Source organism: Cucurbita pepo, chromosome 19, assembly GCF_057944985.1.
Source record: "Cucurbita pepo subsp. pepo isolate OVF chromosome 19, ASM5794498v1, whole genome shotgun sequence".
In the NCBI taxonomy this organism is placed as follows: Eukaryota; Viridiplantae; Streptophyta; class Magnoliopsida; order Cucurbitales; family Cucurbitaceae; genus Cucurbita; species Cucurbita pepo.
Window position 1 is genome coordinate 8,999,638 of NC_141816.1, and position 23,056 is coordinate 9,022,693.

Here is a 23,056-nt window from a genome sequence, read left to right on the forward strand (position 1 = left end):
AATAATAATAATTATTATTACTATATTTAACTATATTTAACTATATATATATATATATATATATATATATATATATATATATATATATATATATATATATATATATATATATATATATATATAACTTTGAAATAATTGGAGGGACCAATTTTAAGCTTTATTGATTGAAAGTATTGAGAGTAAATTTAGACAACTGAAATTACATAAACCAAAATGAAATAAAATGGTAAAAAAATTGTAACGTTTACCTTAATCTTGGTTAATGTAACATTTTACCTTAAACTTATTGAAAGTATTAAGGTAAAAAAATGGTAACATTTATCAGTTATTTATGACTTCAAAGTAGATTAATTCTATTGAGTTTCAAATACAGATGATTTCTTGGATGAACCTATAAACATTCTGATATTCGACACTTATTCGAACCATCTCAGTAAAACACAACGTGTGCTTCCATTGTTCTATTTTCCTGTCTGACAACATGAGGTTTCTATAGGAATGATAGTGTATGGGGAGACGTACGTTGTCGAAAAGCATGCGCTGCTACTACAAAACGTTAAGAACGAACGTCCGATATAAAACACAAAGGAAGTCTCTAATGGAGTCAGAAGGAAGGAATGAATCTGACCTTAATCTGAGATGTGATTCTTGATCAAGCTTGCCACATGTTGAGCAATGTAGAGTGAGCCAGCTTCAGAGCAGCAAAATGCATGTGTATGACCTTCCCTTTCAACTGATACATCCATTTCAGGGATCTGCTTCGATATCTGTGGACAAAACAAAACTCAAACAACAACACTAGAGCTTGAAATCACTATATCGGTTACAGTTCTAAGATTCAAATTATTAGTTTTTCAATCCTGCTATTTGAAGTTGTTCACGATACATAATACGAAGTTAATAATATTTCAAACCGACTATCGTTGTACTTTCTAATTATTAAAATCGCACAACAACGTATACACTCTATTTAGATTCACACAAAGAACATCAAAGAGAAAATGCAATTGCAATGGGAAATATTGACTAAAAGTTTATATTGATGACCTCAAGCATGTACCGATAGAATAGAATACAAAGAATAGAATACAAAGAATGAAAAAAGTACATTTTCAAAACCCTAATGGAGTATATATATATAGTTCAGTTTGCTACTTTACAGTTATAGCTTTTTACTATGCATAGCTATTTTTAACCATTTGTGTAACATATATAGTTATACATAGGCTAAACTATAAATAAGCAGCAGACTTCATAACCTAACATTAGTCACAATAAAACGACACGATGATAATATCTTTAGCAACAATATTTGGCAAACGTACATGCATGCAGCAGAAATGATTGATAAAATGGAAAAGTAGTTGTATATCCTACCTCCTCAAACACATGCATTGGAGCCCAGTGGTCATCCATACAGAACAAAAATGATAATTTCCGACTTGATTTCTTCATGAATGCCCAATCTGGTGTTTCTGAAAGCTAAACAATGTCCATACACAATCAGATGAGGAAATTTGACTAAATATTGATATTACGATTTGTACTGCCACGAAAACGAAGATTTCAATGATACAAATGTCTGATATGAGCGACACGTTCGCCTAACTATCGCGATTTTTCATAGTGAATACCTTCTCGAACTCTGTCAACGCCATAAATAGAATATTTCGCATGACATGGTACTGTAGAACACAAAGATAATATTCCAAATATCAGAACAGACAGTCATTATCCTAGAATCAAAATTTATAGCAGTCTCAAGAGGATACTAAAAATGCATATACTACAAATAATACATTAGATTTCATTTCACCTTTAGCAAATAAGTGCAAGCAGCCTCACTTGCAGTTCTGGACCATGACTTCCCAATAGTTTTACTCACAACAAAACTTGAAACTCGGCTTGGTAATACACCCAACAGTGCGACGAAAGATGAAAACAAAGTTGATAGAAGACGGGATCTACAGCACAAAATTATCTTGTCAGCCTTACAGTGTACTATTAATCTTTGGCTTCCCCTCAAGGTTTTTAAAATGGGTGTGCTAAGGAGAGGTTTCCACCCCCTTGTTAAGAATGTTTCGTTCTTCTCCCCAACTGATGTGGGATCTCACAAAAACAATATAAAAGATACACAAAACTGAGAAACTCTCTAAGGCTGAGTTTGAATCCACTGAAGTGGGAAAGATTTTAAAAGGGTCCTATAATTAGAAAGAGTGAAGAGACTTTGATGGCAATGTAGATGCAGGAAGGCATAATTCATGTTATCAGAACAAATAACGGGCATACCCTGCAAGTTTGCCAATTAAAAATTGCTGACGAGATTGTCTGTTCACCATCATAAATGGATGCAATCCAATACAATACACCACCTATGGGTTCAAGGTAAATTTCCATTGCAACATCTCTTGAAAGCTGGGAATACATAAGAGGCACGAAGAGTTTATGCCAATACCTGATCTTGGAACTTGCGGTACAATTCAATCGAGATATACGATCCAATAGAATGCCCAACCTTCAAAGAGAACAAACGGGTCAGCTACCGAAATAACAGTCATAACGAAGAACTTTGCAAAATTGTAACAAGTTCATTCTTAACATAACAAGTGAAATTGTCTCGGTTTAGTTAACAGGTAACAAGAAGAATATGAGCACTATAACCAGAAACTATTGTGTATGGGTTAAACTAGAATCAAATTTTATAAGGGTTGCAGTGGCTTACTAATAAAAGAATAACTCAATTGTATTCAGATGATATCAAAACAATACAATTGAAAATTTTGCACAGTGCGACTCTTTTATGATTATCGGGAACATTGAGCATAAACTGTAATCGTCAAGGTATAATTACCAGTAGCAATGGAATGTCTTTATTCTGTAATTCTTGTCTGACAAATTCTATCTGCAAAAGAAATATGAATATAGTTCAGCCCCATATATGAAAGAGAAAAGAGACCTGTAGGAAACAGATAATAAAGAAATGAACAATAATCTTGAGAAAGAGATCTTAATTCCAAATTTCTGCAATGTTATTCCAGCTCAAGCCCCCCGCTAGCAGAGTCTGCTTTGGCCCGTTACGTATCGCTGTCAGCCTCACGGTTTTACTAGAGAGAGGTTTCCACGCCCTTATAAGAAATGTTTTGTTCTCCTCTCCAACAGATATGGGATCTCACAATCTCCACCCCCTTGGGGGCCCAACGTCTTCGCTGGCACACCGCTCGGTGTCTAGCTCTAGTACCATTTGTAACAACTCAAGCCCACCACTAACAGATATTGTCCGCTTTGGCCCTTTACGTATCGTCATCAGCCTTACGGTTATAAATCGCATATGCTAGGGAGAGGTTTTCACACCCTTATAAGGAATGTTCCGCTCCCAGTTCCAACCGATGTGGGATCTTACATGCACAGCTCTCCATGAAGTTTAGAATGAAGTCCACTCGCGACTTAATATTTTTCATGGACCACTTGCCACCCTAGGCTATCAACAACTAAATCAAATCGGACAAAACAGACAATTACCTTATGATCAATTTGTTCTTGTAATGAAAATAACCTTCCACCTTCCCAGTCCTAAAAGAGAAGAAACATCAATATCCATTACATAAAATCACTGGGGAAATTTATGTAACAAACTTCACTATATGCATCCGAGCAACATAAACTAATTTGCTTTTTGAAGCATTAAACTTAAGCATAACTAACCAGAGCCTCCAACTACATAGAGCCATTGATATTTCATATATAAGAATGCAGTGCACAAAACATCATTTCTAAAAGAATTTGTCACTCGCCAAAGCTAAAATGCATAGCAGATATGAACTTTATAGACCGATGTGCAAGTACCTTCGTCGTTTGAGATAGATGACCAATAGCTGATAGTATACAAAAGGATGGCCAAAAAAAGAAAAAGTATCAGCCCAGATGTAAAAAAATTAATGTTATCTATAAGAACAATGCCAACAATTCATGTCTTGCCTGTAATAGATACACGGCCCCCAAGCAACTGATACAGGGATTCAACAAAATCTTTATAAAATGAAACAATTCCTGTCTTAGAACAAAACCCATTCAGAATTTAAGCAAAAATCAACAGAAGCATCGAAAACCTACATCCACAAAAGCATATGGACCTGGATTTCCAGGTATGAACAATACGTGCAACGATGGATCATCCGCATGAATCTCCAGCAATTCATTAGTGTAACTATCAAAACGCAGAAACAAAAGGCGATTTAATTCATGGAAAACCACAATTCCAAGAGAAATTTCAATGAAAATAAACGAGAATCGAATACCCTGATACATTGCACAACCGAAACTGCGCGCGCCTTCTAATAAAAGGATTCAGAACTTCTTGACCCATATGGACGAACGCAGACCTAGAAAATTTCTTCAACCTGAATGAACAACTAGGTAACCAAAGAACCGATGAAAAGAAAAACGGAAGATTGATGGATCGAACGGTGAGTGAAGGAAGATTCAAGAACATGCCTTCCCTCTACTTCTCTAGATTCTACTCGAGAATTAGAGCCCTGCCAGCCACCACCGTTCTAATGTCTCGTTCTAGTGACGTGAGGTTTAAATTTTTTAAATTTTGAATTATCGAATATTATTTTAATAATAGTAATAATTAAATAATAATGTAAGTTTATTTCATAATAATTTTTAGTTTTGAAATAATGGGTTTCATTTTTTTTTTAATATATAGAAAAATATTTAAATAAGAAAATATAATTAGGAATTTAAGAGCTCATTGAATGAAATTGAAGAAAATATGGATGAAAGTAGGTTTATATGCCTAATATTTGGTATGGTTAATAAGAATTCTTCAAATTTGAATTAAATTAAAATATAAATTTTGATAATTTAGAAATAAAAATATAATTAAAAAAAAAAAAAAAAAAAACAAGAAGGAAAATTTATATGTGGATATGTATTTATTGGGCTTTTTCTTGGCCTTTCATTTTGGGCTTTTGCATATGTTTGAGCCCAGCCCAGCCCACCTCTCCCCTTCCTTTATTTATTTTTTATTTTCTTAACTCGATATAATTCAATATATATATATATATATATATATATATTCTTTTTTTTTTTTTTTAATACCACTGAAATTGGAAAATTTTGAATAAGGAATGAAAGTTTAATGTATTTTAACCTAATAATAATAATTATTATTATTGTTTGGAATGAATATTAAATTTTAATATTATTAAATTATTAACTTTATTAAATAAAGCAATATTTTTTATTATGTGATCTTAAAAGCAAAAGTTTTTTTTTTTTTCATTTTTTTCATTTTATAAATATATTTTTTAAAGTGAACTTATTGATTAATTAGCAGTTTCTTTGGTTGTAATTTACCTTCTAAAAAATATTCTTTAATTTTAGTTAGATTTCTTAACTTAAAAAAAATTAAACTTCCAAAAATGTTTTAAAAAAATACATTAAATTTATTTTACGCCAAGCTTGGATATCCTACGTGGCCTTTTTCCACCTCCCACGTGTGTGTTAATACGTGGTAAATTTTTATTTTTTTTATTTTCTTGTTTCCGTTAGAGTACTTACAAGAGTGTAACGGCCTCATTCATGTAGAGATCCGTCCACGTGGCAAGAAATTGACGGTTAATGTTTATTATTCCAGTCAATTATTTTCTTCCAACTACACTTCAACTTCTCTTTTAAAAAATAATAATAATAATAATAATAAATTAATATCAACCTTATTTTAATAATACCTCTAAACTAAAAATAAAAAAATAAAAAAATAAAAAAAATTGAAGATTTATTATACTATTGGTAAAGAAACTGAAATTGAAGCCAATTCGAATTTCGACTCTATCATACTGATTGACGGTTAATGATAACTTGAACAACCAGCGAATAAATTCAATAATCTAGTAAATGGGGTACTATCGGATTGGGTGAATTCAATAATATATTCCCTTTCTTCTTCTTTTAGGGCCTACCCGAAAGAGAATAATACAGTGTTTCGGTCGTGAATATCTGAATAGGACGAACCGCTCCGTGGTTTGCTTCCAGAACTGGTGACTAGTGAAGTATTGCAATCGAGAACTGGTGACTAGTGAAGTATTGCAATCGAGAACTGAAGACCAGTGAAGTATCGCACATAAGTGAAGCTAGGTGTGAACAAAAATGTAGCAAACTCGAAGATTTATGAACAGAAATGTAGCAAACTCGAAGATTTATGAACAGAAATGTAGTAAACTCGAAGATTTAACTAGAGAAGTGTAAGGAGACGTGTAGATGAACGATCAATGGAACAATAATGTAGGCAAGAATCGATTCTGTATATTAACTTTAAATTTGACTTTTGACTAACCCAAATTTCGGGCAAATAGGCTTAAAATCTTCACCGACCTTATAAACATTAGAACTTAAATCGACTGCTAGAACTTTAAATTTAAATCATTTTAAATTCATCAAAATTTAATTTACTCTGGAACAAATTCTGTATCGAATTCGTTGATCTTATAAACATTAGAATAATATTGTTGGAATAATTTGAAGGAAGATAAACGTTGATATACCAGCGGATCGAGCTCGCGAGTTAAAATCACGACTCAGATGTTTGTAATCGCCGGAAAGCTGTGCAAGAACGAAGAAAAATCGATGCAGATTAATCAGAGAGATGGAAATCGAAACAGGAATTTTTTGCTGCGAATTTATTAGAATGTTGAGATTGAATCTATGAATGTATTTGGGAAAATCAATTCTCCTTAGGGATTGGATGCAAGTTTCTGTATGAGAATAAAAGGGATTTATACAGGGGAATTAAATCCATCAATCTCCATTACAGCGGCAGAGGAAGTCGGCGTCGATCTAGGTCAATTACAGCAGTTGAGGAAGGCGTCACAAGCAAATGCAGAACCGAATGATTCGGACTATGGCGGGAATGATACTACCTCTGATGAATCCAAGACTATTAGCGATCGGATTCGCGGCGGAGAATCGGAGCCAGAAACGGTGGAAGAAATTTGAGCCGGTGGAATAGGAAGAAGCGGACATAGGTTGGAGATAAGCCCAAGCGGCTTGCTTAACGAGGCGGTTGCGGATGGAAATTTCGTAGCCGGAGTTGGCCGGAGATGCGGCAGTGGGAGAGTTGAAGGCGGCGGCGGAGGGGAGGATGTCCTTGAGAGAGGTGTAGGATTGAGAAGAGGACTTGGAGGAGAGGATCCTGAAGTCGATCGGAGAGGACAGAGGAGGGGAAACGGCGACGTTTGGTGGCGGCATGATAGCGGAGGAAGGAATCGAGATTCTGCGGCTGAGAATCGGGGCAGGTGACGACGGCGCTGCGTAGGTTTTTTGTGCGGCGGAATCGGCCATGGAAGATATAAAAAAAAGAAAAAGAAAAAAGGTTATAGAGAGAGAAGTAAGATGGTTATGGTTTGGTCAGAGGAAAAGTGGCAAAACTCGGCGGCTTAGCATTTGCAATCGTTTGGCCGTACTCATCTCTTGCTGACGTGTTATCCTTTTCACTTCTTTTTTTTTTTTTTTTTTTTTTTTAATTAAATAAAATTATAAAATCAATGAGTTGACCAGATAAAAAATAACTTGATCCAAAATATTTAAAAATTAACAAATGGTTTCTTTTTTTATTTATTAGAAACAAAATATAAAAAAAATTATGCCTATGGGATTTTTAAAACAGAGTTTTTTTTTATCTACTTTTTTAAGTTTATAAAATCTAAGCCTAATTTTGAAAACTTAAAAAAAAAAAAAAAAGATAGTATTCACAATTATTTGAATTTTTTATTTTTAAAAATTATACTTAACTTCTAAACATTAAAAACAAAAAATAAAGTTGAAATAATGTGACTTTCCACTTCTAAAAAGAAATAAGAGGGTCGATTTAAGCTCCTTCCCTTCACATCACAAATGCACGATAGGAACTCGAGAATATTAATATTACAGGTAATTGGGCATTATCCAATTTGAAAAATCCTTGACCCCACATCAAGCTTATCAAACATTTTGAGGCCAAAAAATGGAATTAGTTAATGAAATTAATTTTTTATTTATAGATTGAATAAGCAAATTCATGAATATATTAAAATGCCCAATAATATTTAAACAAATAGGTTAACTATTATACCAACCCCAAACTAGTCCAATCAGCAATTTTTTGTCCCATTCGACTCAGATCTCCACCAAACTTAGTGAAAGACAATATACTAAGCTTTAAAGTTGGGGGATCCACGCAGGCTAGATGGGTCAGTGCATTGCCTTTAAATTTTCATACACAATCAGACAACCAGCTTACGCATATTTAGACTATTTTCTCGAAATAATTATCTAACCTCACTCTATATAGTTGCATATTTCGACTATTTTTTCGAAATAATTATCTAACCTCGCTTCATATAGTTGCATATTTCGACTATTTTTTCGAAATAATTATCTAACCTCACTCCATATAGTTGTCATGATAACCCATACGATAATAAATTCTAAATAAATAACCACCATGATTTGAATCTATTCCATCTTGTCGTTAAAACCAAACTCCGACCGACCAATATTGATTTTGAAATAATCAAAATCACTTTATGGTCATATCAATTTTCACTAAGATGTCCTAAATTGATTCGCCCCTAATGGAAGGAAGCAGCATCGAATAAGTTTTTGATAATAATAGACTTTATGGAGTTCTCTAGGACTCTGTGGTTTCCACAATCTTCAGCTAACAACAAACAGCTAACTCAAAACAAAATTCAACCCATTGTCACAAGATTTCAATTATATCCCAAACCCCTTATTGTTTAAATGGATTTGAAACTGAAGATTAAAAGTTTTACCAGTGCATTGATGCTCTTGCTGGCCTGATAATGTCTGGAAACCTATATACCATCTGCATCCTTTCAAAAGTTTGCTTCTACTTCCTGAAATGATCCGAGTTCATCAACAGTCAAACAGAATTGAGATTGGCATGAGAATGCATATGCAAATACTAACCTCCAAATGTATTCTTTATCATGCTTGGAAAATTTCCACAGTATATTAGTTGGGTTATAAAAATTACACTGTACAGTTGAGCTTGAGTTCCAGTAAGATTTAACTGTTTGTGTGGCTACAAATCAACATCTTGTGGAGTAATGAGGATGGGAACAGGTAGCTAATGGTTTAAGTCGGATCTGCTTCTTTGTCACCTTTGTCTTAAGTTAACATCAGAAGGCACTCCGCCCCTCTCTGAATGTGGGCTTACTGGTCTTGGCCTTTGGGCACTAACATCAGATATTATAAAATCATGAGGAACCATATCTGACTGATCCCATACAATATCTGCTATAGCTGAAGTGAAAGAATTCAACTGTTTTTTCTATGGGTTTTCCCCTTTTTGAGATTTATTAAGACGTGCATGACAAGACGGTGGTCGTAAGACAATCTTAAAGAAGGATACTATCTGTTCTCCACATATCTGTAATGCTAACTTCAGCATCTGATAAGAGCCAGTAATCCGCATCATTCTGCAATAATATAGTAGAAGTAAGCTGAAGCTAGCATAAATAGATTTTGTTCAAAAGTGTGTCCGAAAAAAGGGCATGTAGTCGTCCTGCTGAATATTTAAGGATGATATGCTTACATCAATTTCTGAAGGCATAATCTTCATCATTCCACCAGGAAACTCGTTTGAACCATGCACATCACAGATGCTGCTGTACTGGGACAGTTGAGCTTGGGGTTCGATTTCGTTTCTACTGCTCTCCCCAATAATTGCTTCTGTTGCTAGATGTTCGTTTGATCCTGAACTGGAAGCATGTAGGAAGCTACTAGGTGTCTGGACCACATTCATCTCCTCAATTTTTTCCTCGAATTGACTAAGAAAAAAGGAGAATTTTTATATGAAAAACAATTAAATTCTTTTTTGATATAATAAATGGTAGCAGTTACGAAATAAGAAAGACTAGGAAGGCAGGAAAATGGATAAATGAACTATCACTTTAAGTAGCTCCCAAAGGAATATAATCTTGTGATGTCCCACATTGGTTGGGGAGGAGAACAAATCACCCTCTATAAGGGTGTGGAAACCTTCCCCCAGCAGACGCGTTTTAAAGCCTTGAGGGGAAGCCCGAAAGGGAAAGCCCAAAGAGGACAATATCTGCTAGCGGTGGATCTGGGTCGTTACAAATGGTATCAGAGCCAGTCACCGGACGATGTGCTGGCCTTCTCGCTGTTCCCCGAAGGGGGGTAGACATGAGGCGGTGTGCCAGTAAGGACGCTGGGCCCAAAAGGGGGGGTGGATTTAGGGGCGGTCCCACATCGATTGGATAAAGGAACGAGTGCCAGCGAGGACGCTAGGCCCCGAAGGGGGGTGGATTGTGATGTCCCACATTGGTTGGGGAGGAGAACAAATCACCCTCTATAAGGGTGTGGAAACCTTCCCCCAGCAGACGCGTTTTAAAGCCTTGAGGGGAAGCCCGAAAGGGAAAGCCCAAAGAGGACAATATCTGCTAGCAGTGGATCTGGGTCGTTACAAATCTATTGTAAAGATCAGCCCCTGAAGAGAACAACTCAATGATGTAGAGAAAAGGATACCTGACAAGATATACATCAATAGGACCCATCGTGCTCCTAAGAACTATTCTATATCTTCTCTGTGGATCATCAACAGCCTAGCATGACGAAAATGAGAACATTCTCTGAGTTATCAGATAAAAGGGAACCAAAAGAATATCAAGCATAACAAATAGCTTTCTTAAAACTTTATGCCCATTACTTCATCGGGATCAGGAACTTCCAATGTGGTTCCATGAGGAGCTTTAATTGCTATCAGCGTTTCATTCTGCCCAAAAAAGAATAGCTAGTTTCATTAAAACTTGTAGCAAGGTTGACAAATTATGAACTAAAATGTATACAGTATCATGTAAGAGAATATTATCATATGTATTAACAAACACTAGATGCAACTCTGTAGTGATTTTACGTTCCCAACTACTTTTCTTACTTATAATATCACTAACTAAAATGTCACCCTATTATCACCGTCGTATTAAGAAACATACATTGGATTGAACTCAAAGTGACTATTTCGTTGTTTAAGCCAAACATGAGAGCTCCTCGCCTCCCAGAAAACCTCTAAAATCTGTGCCTACCTCACTCGTACATTCCCATAAGCTATATACATCAATCTTACCCACCCCCACACATTCATTGCTTACTACTTTGCATGAGTCAATCTGATCTCCTTACTACTCTCTCTTTTAAGCTCTTCTCACACAAATATGTATGCTAAATGGCAGGCCCAACCCAGTTCTGGATAAGAAACATTGTCTTAGTCAAAGAACAAATATACAAGATGAATTGGTAAAAGATGTCCTTACAAATGATAATGTTAAGCTAAATCCTTTCTAGTGATCCGGTGCGAGGATTTTGTGAGGCAGTTGTACAGTTATAAGGGTTGGAATACCATCAGCGACTTTGCTGTAAAATTAGAGAGGTGGGACATCAACAAGCATGAGCAAGTTGACATCATCCCTTCTTAATGTAAATGGTAAAAGATGACACTGAGTTATTTTAGGAGATTAGAGACCACACCAAATCTCTTCCAACAAACTATCCACCATTAATCTAGAAACTTTTGGGGAGTTTCTAATTACTGAAGCTGTCCCTGATGTAACGCAGGCATCCACGAGATCGTCTAGAATTGACAAATCTAAAAACACAGTAAAAATTATCTAAGTTTATAGTTTTCTCCTTCAACCATATGAATTGCACCCCATAAACCATACTGGGGCATTCAGATTGAGAGGAATAATAGTGTTTTGAAGGACCAGAAGTGATCTGGGATAAACTTTTTGTCTTTACTCATCTAATCTTATCATTTTGAACGAATGCACTTTTTGTACGGTTAATAGTTGGCCTCTCCCTGTTCGGCGGTCCTTTTGTATACGGTGTATATCCTTTTATATTCTTTTGTTTATCTCAAAGAAAGCCGTTTCTTTTCAAGAAAAAAAAAAAAAAGAAAGAAAAAATCACATAATCCAACTCTGCTAGGAACTGTCTTTAGTTTTTCATCTTTTTCATGATTTTCTTTCATTTTCTTTAATTGTGATGTGTCATTCTCCTAGTTCAGGTATGACTAGTACATTTTGAATCCTGGTACATATAATGCAATACTCAAAATCATGTGACCATACAAAAAGGTGTAAAAATTAGAAGTAAAGTTTGAGCTTAAATATTCACAATTGAAGTATTTACGACAAATTCACCTGAAAGCAAGGCAAGCCTTTAATGTCTTCTTCAGTCACAAAGAGCCATCTATCGTAATAGGAAACATATGCTACGTTGTTATTTTAATCATATACCAGTAAGTGGAAAACTAGACAGAATGGAGCAGAAAAGGACTTTTACTTTTGGATATTTTCATCTTCACTCAGATTCCTCAGTCTTTCCTGCAATGCACTGCAAATATAATTGTGAAACATGAGTTTATCATTTGTGATTCAAAGTATAGAAACTAATAACAGAATAAATATGCAACCTTATCTTATCTTCTAATCTACGCTCTTCAAAAGAAAGGTTTTCAACATCCACCTGCAGGATAGGTACACTCTCAAATTATCTGTATACAGGATAGGTTCTAGATAGAGTCATTATTAGACATTCCAATAAATAGTTGTACAAAGGAAAACTACGCCTTTCTTTAAAATAATGGTTAAAAACAAAATTCCATGATCTTGAAACCCAAAGACAGTAGTCAGAGCCACAAACCTGCAACATAGCAGTATCACTATCCACATTTCCTGGACTTTGGGCATTGAATCCCCTAAACAAATATTGAATAGATTCTAAATAAACCATATGTTTCAACTTCTTACGAAATTTTCAATTTAACAAACTAAATGAAAAGAATTGGACCAACACATCAATTGATACATTACTTCCAACATATTATGTTTTTCAGCTTCTTTTCTATGAGACCTATGCCTTCCAAAACATTTGTAATGTCATATATTCTCCTTTTCTGCACCTGTGTCATGAATATTTCATATTAGTCACCGCTAAACAGAAAACCAAAGTTTAAGTATCTATAAATTTTACCTTCAAAGTTTCTGCAGCTTTGTTCAAGTCAAGAATGCCATCCCTTGCTTGCTTAATTAAATTGATGAATTTTTTTGTCAGAAGACCTAAAAGTTTCAGAATTCTTTTAAACACCATTGATTTGACAAGAAAATGCACATTGATGTAGGTTGGACATAATATTAAATTAGCAAGAATTGCAAAGTTACCTAAAGAACTGTCATGTCGACAGTTTCCAGCTGGGGTAAGAGGAGAATAAGTGCCTGATATTTGAGAAAACTAATCAATAATAGTCATGCTGCTTTAATATTCATCAAAGGATCATACAATTTAAATTGAGAAATTCTTTAAGAGATAATTGGGATAAAAAGAATGTACCCATAACATCCCACAAAGAAAAACAGGATTTGAATAATAACCACTTTACGTTCAGTGACAATCTAAACAAAGTTACTAATCACAACTATCAACCTAAAAATATTAAACCCACATAAAATTTCTTACTAGTGTCTGAGATAGGTGTTCCAGGCCCAGACGTAGCTCTTCTTGGAGTCTTTGCCTTATTGTACACCCTTCCGCCTTTTGCAGATACAGGTGTCTGTACAAAACTTAGAGCATCTTTTGAAGAACTCTGATCATGAATGCAGTCACTAGATTCAACCACATGGTTACACATGGCCCCCTTCTGTTTTGGTTTCTGAAAAAAAAAATTCGAAGATAATTTTTAAATACAGCAAAGAAGGATCGCCTGAGTTAAGTGTAAAAAAGAAGTAAATAATACAATTTGCATGATAGTTGAACCTCAACTAAACTAAAGTAACCATTATTGAGGATGCAACCCAAATTGTCGCAATCCTTATAATCCTTCAAATCATGGAATTTATCATGTATCTACTTGGTGGTTAGTTTTCTGTAGAAAATATTAGATTTACCTCTATCCTTTAGTTTAATTTATATTTACCACGAGATATGTCTATCTGTGAAATTAATTTGTAAGATCGTCATAACATCCATATAAAAAAAACTTCTCATGCATATAACCAATTGAAAAGGGGGGAAATAAGAATCCTTTGCTTATTTGCATACAACCATAATACTATGCCCTACAAAAACAATCGTTAGAATTCAAATGATAGAGACGTACAGAAAGAAAAAATAATGGGGGGGGGGGGGGGGGGGGGGGGATATGGCGATATGCATGCAATTGAAATGGAAACTAAGAGATCACAACAGAATAACTATTCTCTGTAACTAGACACTTAAAAGGTCAGCAGGACTATCCTTCCAAGATAAACTAAAACTCTAATCAACAGCAATATTATACAATTAAATGATCACAATGGTGAGCATTGAGCAAACAATTGCACCAAGATGCATTATTGCATACTTCATGCCCCTACAAGGCTGCTTCAATTGATTTAATAATTTAGAAAATTATGTTATGCAGCAGGCAAAGTTTGTGGGTCCTGCTACGAATTCAAATACATTTATGTAGCCATAAACTTGGGTTTTTCGGTTAACCATGTAACACTAGCTATCAATGATTTACACCTAAGAACAAAAGATGATAACTACATAACCATCTAGTTCATTTATTGAAAATCATTGTGAAAAGTATTTACATACAGTTGGATCAAGGTCAATGGGGTAACTAGAATTCAGTTCTTTGACTAGACATCTCAACATGAAATTTAAAGCATCCTCATGTCTCAATAGCAGCAACTCAAGAAAAAATTATTTGGCATCTTGTGGAAATTAATTAAGGAAAGAAAGAGAGAAAATCCTACTTCCAAAGCCTAGGAGATTACATAAACATCCTTAAGTTGGCATGAACAGAAGAACTCGTATTACACATAACTTCATAGACCACACAACAAATCAAATCCCATAAAAACAGGAAAAGTTAATCCAATCCTTGGAAGAGCCCCTTATTCATTTTCACTCAAAGGTCCTCCAAGATGGGCCTCATGGGGTAGACCACAAAACTACAGCCCTTTGTAGAAAGGCTATTGACTTAGGCAAACCAATTTTCAAGCCCAAAGCAAACTCATGAGCTTTGACAATTCCGGAACGATTATACAATCCCCAAATTAAATTTGAACCAACAATTCTGACATATTTTGTGTGATTCATGTATGTTACATTATTAAATCTCATGTATGTAACACGCATTCTCAATTAGGAAATAAAAATTATTGTTAGTATACCTTAGTATCTAATCTATTAACAACATGCGATACTAGTTATCTATTGATGTTTAATGTGCAACACATAAATGACTAGTTCTTATAACAAGCAGAAGGGTGAAGACAGAGAAATCTAACTTCAAATTTACTTCGATAAGTGAGAAAGACTTGGTCACCAACATTCGGAACCCCCAACTAAAATAACTTTCCACACGTGCACTCGCCAGCACAGGGCATAGAGTAAAGAAAAACGTGTACGCAATGATCCACCACGATGAGAAATTCAAAAATTTCGATCGACTCAGACTGTGGCTAATACACGAATTGAATCACCTTGAAGACTTCATAAAAGTATAATTCTAAAGTCAAAATCATCGGACAGTGTAGAAATAATTTAAAACGTATAATCAGAGACAACCGAGGTGCAATGTTACAGGAATCCCCATAAGGTTCGAAAGCAACAAGAAACAAGGAAGCAACAGTCAATTATGCAGCAATGCAGAAGAGAGACAAGTCAATAAACAAATTGCAGCACTCACGAGAGGTTTAACGACGATAGCATCAGGTTGTTGATCAAGAGCATTGGAAGAACCACCGCCAAAGTGGTAATAGTCACCCGGAGGAACGAACGGCGGCCTAGACAACTCGAAAGCAAGCTGCCGCTTGAGAGGCGGCAGGATCTGAGCAGGTTGGGAGTGCGGCAGTGGCTCCGACCTGTTCGGAGCTCGAGAGCCGCCGCCACGCATGGAGAATCCAAAGGACAGGAGAAGTGAAACACAGTGGATTTGGAGAAGGAAGATGGAAATGGCATGAAAGTTGAGAAGCTGAGGAAGAAGAAGAAGAAGAAGAAGAAGAAGAAGAAGAATATAGGGTTGTGGGATCAAAATGGAACCAAAGGTGAGGAGGGAAATTTGTGTTAGATGGATGTGGAGGGAAGTGAATTTGTAACTATTTGCATTTTGGCCCTTGGGACCCATCCATATTGCATAATAACCCAAACATACTTTTGTTTAGTATTTGCATTTTGGCCCTTGGAACCCATCCATATTAAATAATAACCCAAAAATTACATTATTTTCTCTTTCTTTTTCTTGTTTTCTTTTTAGAAACTAAGCTTTTCAAATAAAAAAGCATTTTTTTTATTGTGAAAATGAGACCAATTTTAAAAATTATTAAAAATTAATGTAAATTTTCATTTTCAAATTAATATTTTATTTTCAAATTCGAATCATATCATCTCGAAATGTGAACTAAATGTCCATCTCGACTAGAAACATCTATCTAACTTGTGGGATCGATATTTTTCTTTTAACCTGTATGATAATAAAGGCAAGAGTAGGAAGTTTCTCCCTTATATTCCTCCGACTTGCCCATATTCTACCCGCACAAAATGTTGACATTATATTTTTGTTGTAGATAAAATATTATAAAAACCATTTAAATAATAATTATTTGTTTTTATTTATATAATATTAATAAATATATCATAAGCCTCATTATTCCCATCAAATTGATCTATGTAGGTTATATTTTGGGTAAATAAAAAAGAAAGAGAAAAAAAAAACTAAATTTTGTCATGAACTTTATAGTTGGTCGAATTTGTCTAAAAAAAATACAAAAAACACATTTAAACAAAAAAAAAAAAATCAAAAAATTATATGTTAGTTTATAGTTATTTTTTTTTTGTTTAAAAAATACCATTAAATTTATTGAAGATTTATTAATAACCTAGTATAAAAAAAAAATAAAAACCTAAAAAACACCTTTAAAACTAAAAAAACAAAAAAAAAAAAAATTATATTTACAGTTAGTATCATAATTATAAAATACTTAAGTAATTTCCAAAGCAATATTAAAATTTGTATACAAAAATATAGATGCATTTTTTTTTTATTAATTTGGCAATTACAATATTACCATTGACAGTTAAAATCATATTTAAATGACATCATTTCATACTTAATTCAAACGATTAGTTATCATCGTGTCTGCATTAAATTAACTTCATGTTGAACATTATAACTCATTCATATTCCAAAAAAAAAAAAAAAAGGCTCCAAGTGATTATTACTTATTAGCCATTAGTAATTTTACCATTTTTTTTTAAAAAATTTTATTTTTTAAACGTATTCAACTCATAAATTGCACTTTGGAAAAGAAAAAAAAACCATAAATGGCATGTGAAAGTATCAAGTGTTGAAAAACAAATAATCTTGCATGATTCTCATATCTCACCTCTGTTTTATACAAATTCAAAAGGGCTTCAGATTCAGTTCAGTCACTCCCAGGGCTGCTCAATCAAAAAAAGGAAAAAAAGTAATTCAAACCAGATTAAGAACATTACCAGTAAACTAGCTTAAACTGGGTTTGATGATCATCTTGTTTTTTGAAATCAAGTTTATGAATTCTGGTACATGTTTATGGTATATCAGAATTGAATTGGAAACACAAAAATGAAGCCAGAAAGAAGCAGGAAGCTCATAAATGAACTCTATACTTGATCGATTGATTGAATGGAATATCATGAATTTGTACACCACAAAGGAGAAGATCGAAAGGGAATGGAAGAACCACAACATACCTCCAATTTTTCCCGGAATTTCATCTCACTGGTTTTCAGCAACACCGGCAATGGAAAACAAACGCCCTTCTCCACACAGATTTGATGTCTCGGCTTAATCCTATTCTCTAAGCTAAACGAGAAGTAATGAGGGAACTCCTTCAATTCCTTCAATTCTCTTCCCATTTCCACCACGAAGTAATTCAGTTTCGGCTCCAAATTCTCCTTGATGCTGCAGCAGAACAGCTGCGGGAATCGCCGGAACATTATCACAGCGTCCCGGCGAGAAAACCCTAGGTTCTCGAAGAACTCGATTCTCGGAATCAATTTCTCTTCCACGCTACAGGAAAGTAAAGAAGTGTGTTTATGTACCTCAGATATACCGATGCTTTGCAGGAAATACATAGTCGGACGAAGCCGATTCTTCACGCTACACGCAAGCAACCTAGGGCGTCGATTGATAACGCGTTTGATGTCAGAACCGTCGACTCTAGCCTCACGAAGGAGGAACGTAAACACCGGAACGATGTCCGAAACGCGAGAGGTGAGAATCTCAGGGCACATACCAACGATTCGGCGGAACTCAACGGCGGTGAAATTCATCGAGGTCATGAAATCGACTGCGGATCTGATGTCGGCAAGAGAGGCAGTAGCGACGGGAGGATGGTCTTTAATGACAGAAAGGAAATCGATACCGATGGAGTCGAGGAAGAGCATCTTCTCCTGAAACTCGGAGCGAGAGCCGCTGTGGGACGGCGGCGGAGGGAGCGGCGGCGAGAGAGGGGGAATGTCGGGGGCGCGAGAGGGAAGTTTAGAGGGCAAAATGAAGGCGATTTTGGCATTGATGGTGGGGAATTGGAGGGTTCGAGAGCGGGAAAGAGAAGGGAAAAGAGAGGAAGGAGAAGAGTGGTGGAGGAATCCGCCATTGGAGAGGAGGTGGAGAGCAGTGTCTTGCATGGCGTTCATGGAGAACTACATTAGAGAATGTGAATGGCGCGGTGGTAGGGTTTTTCAGAGAGGGAATCAAGGAAGTGGTGAGGAAGAGAATTGCAGAGGATAAGAGCGCTATCTTCATTCTTCATAATATCCAAATTCCCAATTACAAATAGAGATGCCGCTAATACCCCTACGCTTTTCCCTCCCCCCAAGCCCATATATTTTGGGCCCAATAATACCCAAGCCCATATATTATGGGCCCAATAATATTTTAATTAATTTTATTTCCAATAAGATCTTTTTTTTCTCGTGAATAAATATAATATTTTATGTTTTAAATTAAACTCATTTTTATTGAATTAATATTTTATAAATTTCATTATATTATAAAAATAGTAATTATACAATGTTTATAACAATAATTATATTTATAAACTAAAACTATTCGAATCAACAATACATAATATCGCTACTTGTTATCTTGAACCGATCTATCGGTCGGGATAGCAGAGTTCAGCTGCAACTTCGTTATCGTCATTAATGGGGATCAAGAAATATTCTCCAACTACCTCTAAAACCCGAATCGTTAAAAACGTGGCGTCGGAGTTTGTTAATTTCAAGCAAGAGAGAAACGATTTGCATAGGGGAGTGAGGTTGGGTCGTTTTAGACACTAAGCTCGCCTCCATGTACACCAATTTCGTGTTGTCTGAAGCAGCTATAAGTTTTAAAATTTTAAAATATATCTAATAAATATATAAAATCTCGTGGTATAAATACTATTTTCACCTATAAATTTTAGAATATTATAATAAATATACAAAATTAACTAATTTATAATTAAAATTAAATATAATTTTAATTTTTATACAATAACTATAAATTTAAAAATTAAAGAACATATTAGATAAGAAAACAAAAAATTAGTTTTCTGATAATTTATTAAACACAAATTTAAAATCAATTTAAGCTTTTAAATCATGATATTTTTATCACATTATTGAGATTAATTATAAACTACATAATTAAATTATAATTTGTTAAAAATTATAAAGGGCAAATTAAAAATATATTTTTTAAAATATAAAATAAAGAAATGAAAAGAAAATGACAGGAGAACGTGGGAAGGTCACGCAAAATGGTGACGGTCAAGAGATATATGCACAGCCATTAATAAACACTATATTTAAATTTCCATTATAAATACAACTTTAACACAAAATTACACAAATTGCCACCCACCACTCAATTTTTGCTCTCTTTACAAATTTCACATAAATATTATTATTATTATTATTATTTTATTTTTATTCTTACGAAAATTTACAGTTCACAACTCTTTATATTTATAATTAAAATTAAAAGAAAAAAAACTAAATTGGTGCTGAATTTTTTGAAATTCCCAAATTTAATTTTAATATATTAAAAGCTTTCAATTAAATTCATGCTAAAAAAATTTAACATAAAATTGTTGTTTTATAGTTAATAAAATAACAATTTAATGTTTTTTTTTTTTTTTTAATGAAGAATTTAATTGAAAATTTTAAAATATTAAAAGTATAATTCAGAATTTTGAAAAATCGAAAACCAAAATGAAAATAGACATCAGGAGAGAGAGGAAACTAACGGCGTGAAGGAGAGAGAGAACGGAGAGCAATAATTCTGACGGCGGCAACAGAGGAGCTTTATACACTGACGGTACACGAGCGAACCAATTGGTACTTAACAGCGTTATTACCGACGACGATACCGGCGGTTGGATTTCGGAACATGATTACCGCCGGACAGTCGACGTTGAGATGGTAGCGGCCGGAGATGAACGTGCCGACTTTGAATCGGACGTAGCCGTCGAGTTTGATCGACAAGACGACGGTGCCGAAGGACTGGTCCTGGTAGAGAGCGGCGCCGTTGTACGGAGAGATCGGAACGTCGTCGCCGACGAGGAAAGGAGACCAGATGTTGAGTTCGTTTTCGTCTTGGAAGGAAGGTTGGATGACGGTACGGAGAGTGATCTGTTGGTTCCGGTAGACGGCGAAGACGTCGAGGCGGTCGTAGTAGATTCCGATGTTGTCGTTAGGGTTCCGGGAGGAGACGGTGACCTGAATGCTGGAGGAGAGGAAGTTTGCGGCGGAGACGTTGAAGAGGAAGACGGTGGCATCTTGGATAATGAATTTGGGCTTTGTGGGCTGAAGAATGGCCCAAATTAAGAGGATTGTAAGGAGGACGAGAAACAAGAAAATGAGGATTCCGGCGTATATTCGCCGGATTAACTTCGGCCGTTTCTTGTCGTGGTTAGGGCAGTCCTTTGACATTTTGTCGGCGGCGGCGGCGGCGGTGGCCGTGGATTGGTGTTTGTGATTGAAATTCGTCGAAGATAGAGGGAGAAGGAGGTGGTTAATTTTGAAGCCGTTCGTTAACTATATATATATAAATCCATGACCTTTTAAATTTTAATTTTATTATTATATATATATATATATATAATTTTAATTTTATTTTGAGTTTCGTAGTATTATTTTCCAATTTTTGTAGACCATTAATCACAAACGACCCTTATTAAATAATAAATTTAATTTAATTATAAAATATTTGACTTGTAATAAAAATATTTACTTCGCTAAATTTTAATATATATTTTTTAAAATTATTATATAAACACTTAAAAATTTATTTTTAAAAGTTATCCCATAAAAAATTATAAAATTAATATATATATATATATATATATATATATATATATATATATATATATATATATATATATATATATATAATTTTAATTTTATTTTAAGGTTCGTACTATTATTTTCCAATTTTTTTAGACCATTAATCACAAACGACCCTTATTAAATAATAAATTTAATTTAATTATAAAACATTTTACTTATAATAAAAATATTTACTTCGCTCAATTTTAATATATATTTTTTAAAATTATTATATAAACACTTAAAAATTTATTTTTAAAAGTTGTCCGATAAAAAATTATAAAAATAATATATATATATATATATATAATTGACAATAAGGTCGAGTGAGTTCCGTTCAACTTAAATTAATTTTAGAAAAATCTATGAACTAACTCAACCGAATCCATACTGTTTGAGTTATGTTTGGTTGATCAATATTTTTCAGGTCATTGAATTTTTTTGAACACGGATGGTTTTCGTGACGTTTAACACTTATTTATACGTATAGATATTTATAAAAGAGTAAACATATCATATAGCTTCGTATTAAGTTATGATAAATTGACCGCCAATTAAATGCATATTTTTAAAGTCGGTGGATCAAATAATTTAAAAGTATGAATACAACGGGACTTTATTTAAATATTTTAGAATTAATTTTGTAAAAATATAAAGTCATAGAGTTACGTATGTATTTTCACGTTTAATTTCTATTAATGTTAAATAATACATAATATCTAATAAAGTATATTATACGTACAAATAGAAGAGAAACGAGATATGAACAATTATAATGAAAATAATAAGAGAGTTGTCGTGGAAAATAAAAGTAAACGTTCATTAATAAGAGAAGAAAGGTCAACAAAAGCCAACTCCACTTAGACCAATGAATTATTGGAGTTCGGTGTTTTTAATGTTTTTTCTTTTTTTTTTTCAGTTTTTATTTCAACACTTAAATTCATCGTCTTTCATAGGTTATATCTTATTTAAAAAACGCTCCATTTTAAACAAAGTCGAAAAACACGTCTATTTCTCTATACCCTAAAGAGTTGTAACTATAATGGAACAAACGGTCTCGATATATAAGCTTGAATTCAGCGATATAGGTGGACTTCATTTTCGATACTAAAGCCTCTATTTAATGAACGGGTCCGATGAAAACCCTAATGCTTATCCAACTCTCGTAGAAGCTTGAAAACTACGACACTTGAAAAAGTACATGTACGGTGAAGCTTTCATACTCTCTAAAGTGATAGCTCTAGCTCGTTACTTTCTACTATCGTATAAGTTGCTCGAATATTAATCGTTCACTAATACAAAGAGTATATTGAATTGATCGAGACGTTTAATTTTTTCTTTTCCATTGGTAAATTTAGTATTTTCCTCGACCTAAATTTATAAAAGTATAAGATGAAAAGAAAATTCTTTATATATATATATAAATATATATATATATATTTAATTTGAGTTTATAGTAACAATAAGTCATACTCATAACAACGACTTCGATCTTTATGGCCGTTCCATTATTATTTTTTATTTGTTATTTTTTAATGAAAAAAATCAAGACAACGACTCCTTAAATTATGTCTTAATTAATTCTCCCTTTTTGTTTGGTTCACACGTTTAAAAATATCTCTTTTTTTTT

The 23,056-nt window shown here is 33.9% G+C and overlaps 4 protein-coding genes and 1 pseudogene across 10 annotated transcripts; all 5 read right to left on the reverse strand.

The window, feature by feature from the left end:
- Positions 1-219: 219 nt before the first annotated feature.
- LOC111780935 (alpha/beta-Hydrolases superfamily protein) lies at positions 220-4,549 on the reverse strand. 3 transcript variants are annotated; one of them, XM_023661300.2, is made up of 13 exons: positions 4,296-4,549; positions 4,131-4,204; positions 3,976-4,047; positions 3,844-3,872; positions 3,520-3,570; positions 2,852-2,902; positions 2,456-2,515; positions 2,290-2,372; positions 1,817-1,964; positions 1,635-1,685; positions 1,378-1,482; positions 629-767; positions 220-540 (listed from the first exon to the last, which is right to left on the reverse strand). In XM_023661300.2, exons 1-12 carry the CDS (start codon positions 4,487-4,489, stop codon positions 630-632), a joined length of 1,056 nt encoding a protein of 351 aa, XP_023517068.2. In that variant the 5' UTR covers positions 4,490-4,549; the 3' UTR covers positions 220-540; position 629. The 3 variants fall into 3 exon arrangements, with proteins under 3 accessions (XP_023517068.2, XP_023517065.2, XP_086975945.1); XM_023661297.2 differs by having other exon boundaries at positions 220-546; XM_087119819.1 differs by having other exon boundaries at positions 220-546; positions 3,976-4,003; positions 4,111-4,204; positions 4,296-4,548.
- Positions 4,550-6,658: 2,109 nt separating this feature from the next.
- LOC111781995 (uncharacterized) lies at positions 6,659-7,414 on the reverse strand. Its single transcript, XM_023662751.2, has one exon. The coding sequence runs from the start codon at positions 7,342-7,344 to the stop codon at positions 6,871-6,873; it is 474 nt and encodes a 157-aa protein (XP_023518519.2). The 5' UTR covers positions 7,345-7,414; the 3' UTR covers positions 6,659-6,870.
- A 1,063-nt stretch (positions 7,415-8,477) lies between these two features.
- Positions 8,478-15,996, reverse strand: LOC111782040 (transcription factor E2FA). Of its 4 annotated transcripts, none has more exons than XM_087120228.1 (15): positions 15,764-15,996; positions 13,543-13,735; positions 13,248-13,301; positions 13,060-13,145; positions 12,900-12,988; positions 12,730-12,784; positions 12,500-12,552; positions 12,370-12,420; positions 12,228-12,276; positions 10,736-10,801; positions 10,555-10,631; positions 9,602-9,836; positions 9,419-9,485; positions 8,974-9,300; positions 8,478-8,900 (listed from the first exon to the last, which is right to left on the reverse strand). In XM_087120228.1, the coding sequence occupies exons 1-14, from the start codon at positions 15,968-15,970 to the stop codon at positions 9,164-9,166; spliced, it is 1,419 nt and encodes a 472-aa protein (XP_086976354.1). In that variant the 5' UTR covers positions 15,971-15,996; the 3' UTR covers positions 8,478-8,900; positions 8,974-9,163. The 4 variants fall into 4 exon arrangements, with proteins under 4 accessions (XP_086976354.1, XP_023518575.2, XP_086976353.1 ...); XM_023662807.2 differs by having other exon boundaries at positions 8,974-9,303; XM_087120227.1 differs by having other exon boundaries at positions 9,041-9,309.
- A 37-nt stretch (positions 15,997-16,033) lies between these two features.
- EMB3114 (Mitochondrial transcription termination factor family protein) lies at positions 16,034-18,879 on the reverse strand. Of its 2 annotated transcripts, XM_087120230.1 has the most exons (3): positions 17,806-18,879; positions 17,460-17,514; positions 16,034-16,048 (listed from the first exon to the last, which is right to left on the reverse strand). In XM_087120230.1, the coding sequence occupies exons 1-2, from the start codon at positions 18,748-18,750 to the stop codon at positions 17,503-17,505; spliced, it is 957 nt and encodes a 318-aa protein (XP_086976356.1). In that variant the 5' UTR covers positions 18,751-18,879; the 3' UTR covers positions 16,034-16,048; positions 17,460-17,502. The 2 variants fall into 2 exon arrangements, with proteins under 2 accessions (XP_086976356.1, XP_023518576.2); XM_023662808.2 differs by lacking the exon at positions 16,034-16,048 and having other exon boundaries at positions 17,367-17,514.
- Positions 18,880-19,888: 1,009 nt separating this feature from the next.
- On the reverse strand, positions 19,889-21,110 carry LOC111781234 (NDR1/HIN1-like protein 1 pseudogene; annotated as a pseudogene).
- Positions 21,111-23,056: the final 1,946 nt, after the last annotated feature.

Excerpts from the sequence above, each read along its gene's own strand:
- LOC111781995 (XM_023662751.2), bottom strand. The coding sequence starts at position 7,344 with ATGGCCGATTCCGCCGCACAAAAAACCTACGCAGCGCCGTCGTCACCT.
- LOC111782040 (XM_087120227.1), bottom strand. The coding sequence starts at position 15,970 with ATGCGTGGCGGCGGCTCTCGAGCTCCGAACAGGTCGGAGCCACTGCCG. Across the intron at positions 13,302-13,542 it reads AACACCTATCTCAGACACTA|GCACTTATTCTCCTCTTACC; the intron begins GTAAGAAATTTT and ends CTCAAATATCAG. Across the intron at positions 12,421-12,499 it reads AGATTAGAAGATAAGATAAG|TGCATTGCAGGAAAGACTGA; the intron begins GTTGCATATTTA and ends TTATATTTGCAG.
- LOC111780935 (XM_023661300.2), bottom strand. The coding sequence starts at position 4,489 with ATGTTCTTGAATCTTCCTTCACTCACCGTTCGATCCATCAATCTTCCG. Across the intron at positions 3,571-3,843 it reads ATCTATCTCAAACGACGAAG|GACTGGGAAGGTGGAAGGTT; the intron begins GTACTTGCACAT and ends CTTCTCTTTTAG. Across the intron at positions 1,686-1,816 it reads CTTGCACTTATTTGCTAAAG|TACCATGTCATGCGAAATAT; the intron begins GTGAAATGAAAT and ends TGTGTTCTACAG.
- EMB3114 (XM_087120230.1), bottom strand. The coding sequence starts at position 18,750 with ATGAACGCCATGCAAGACACTGCTCTCCACCTCCTCTCCAATGGCGGA.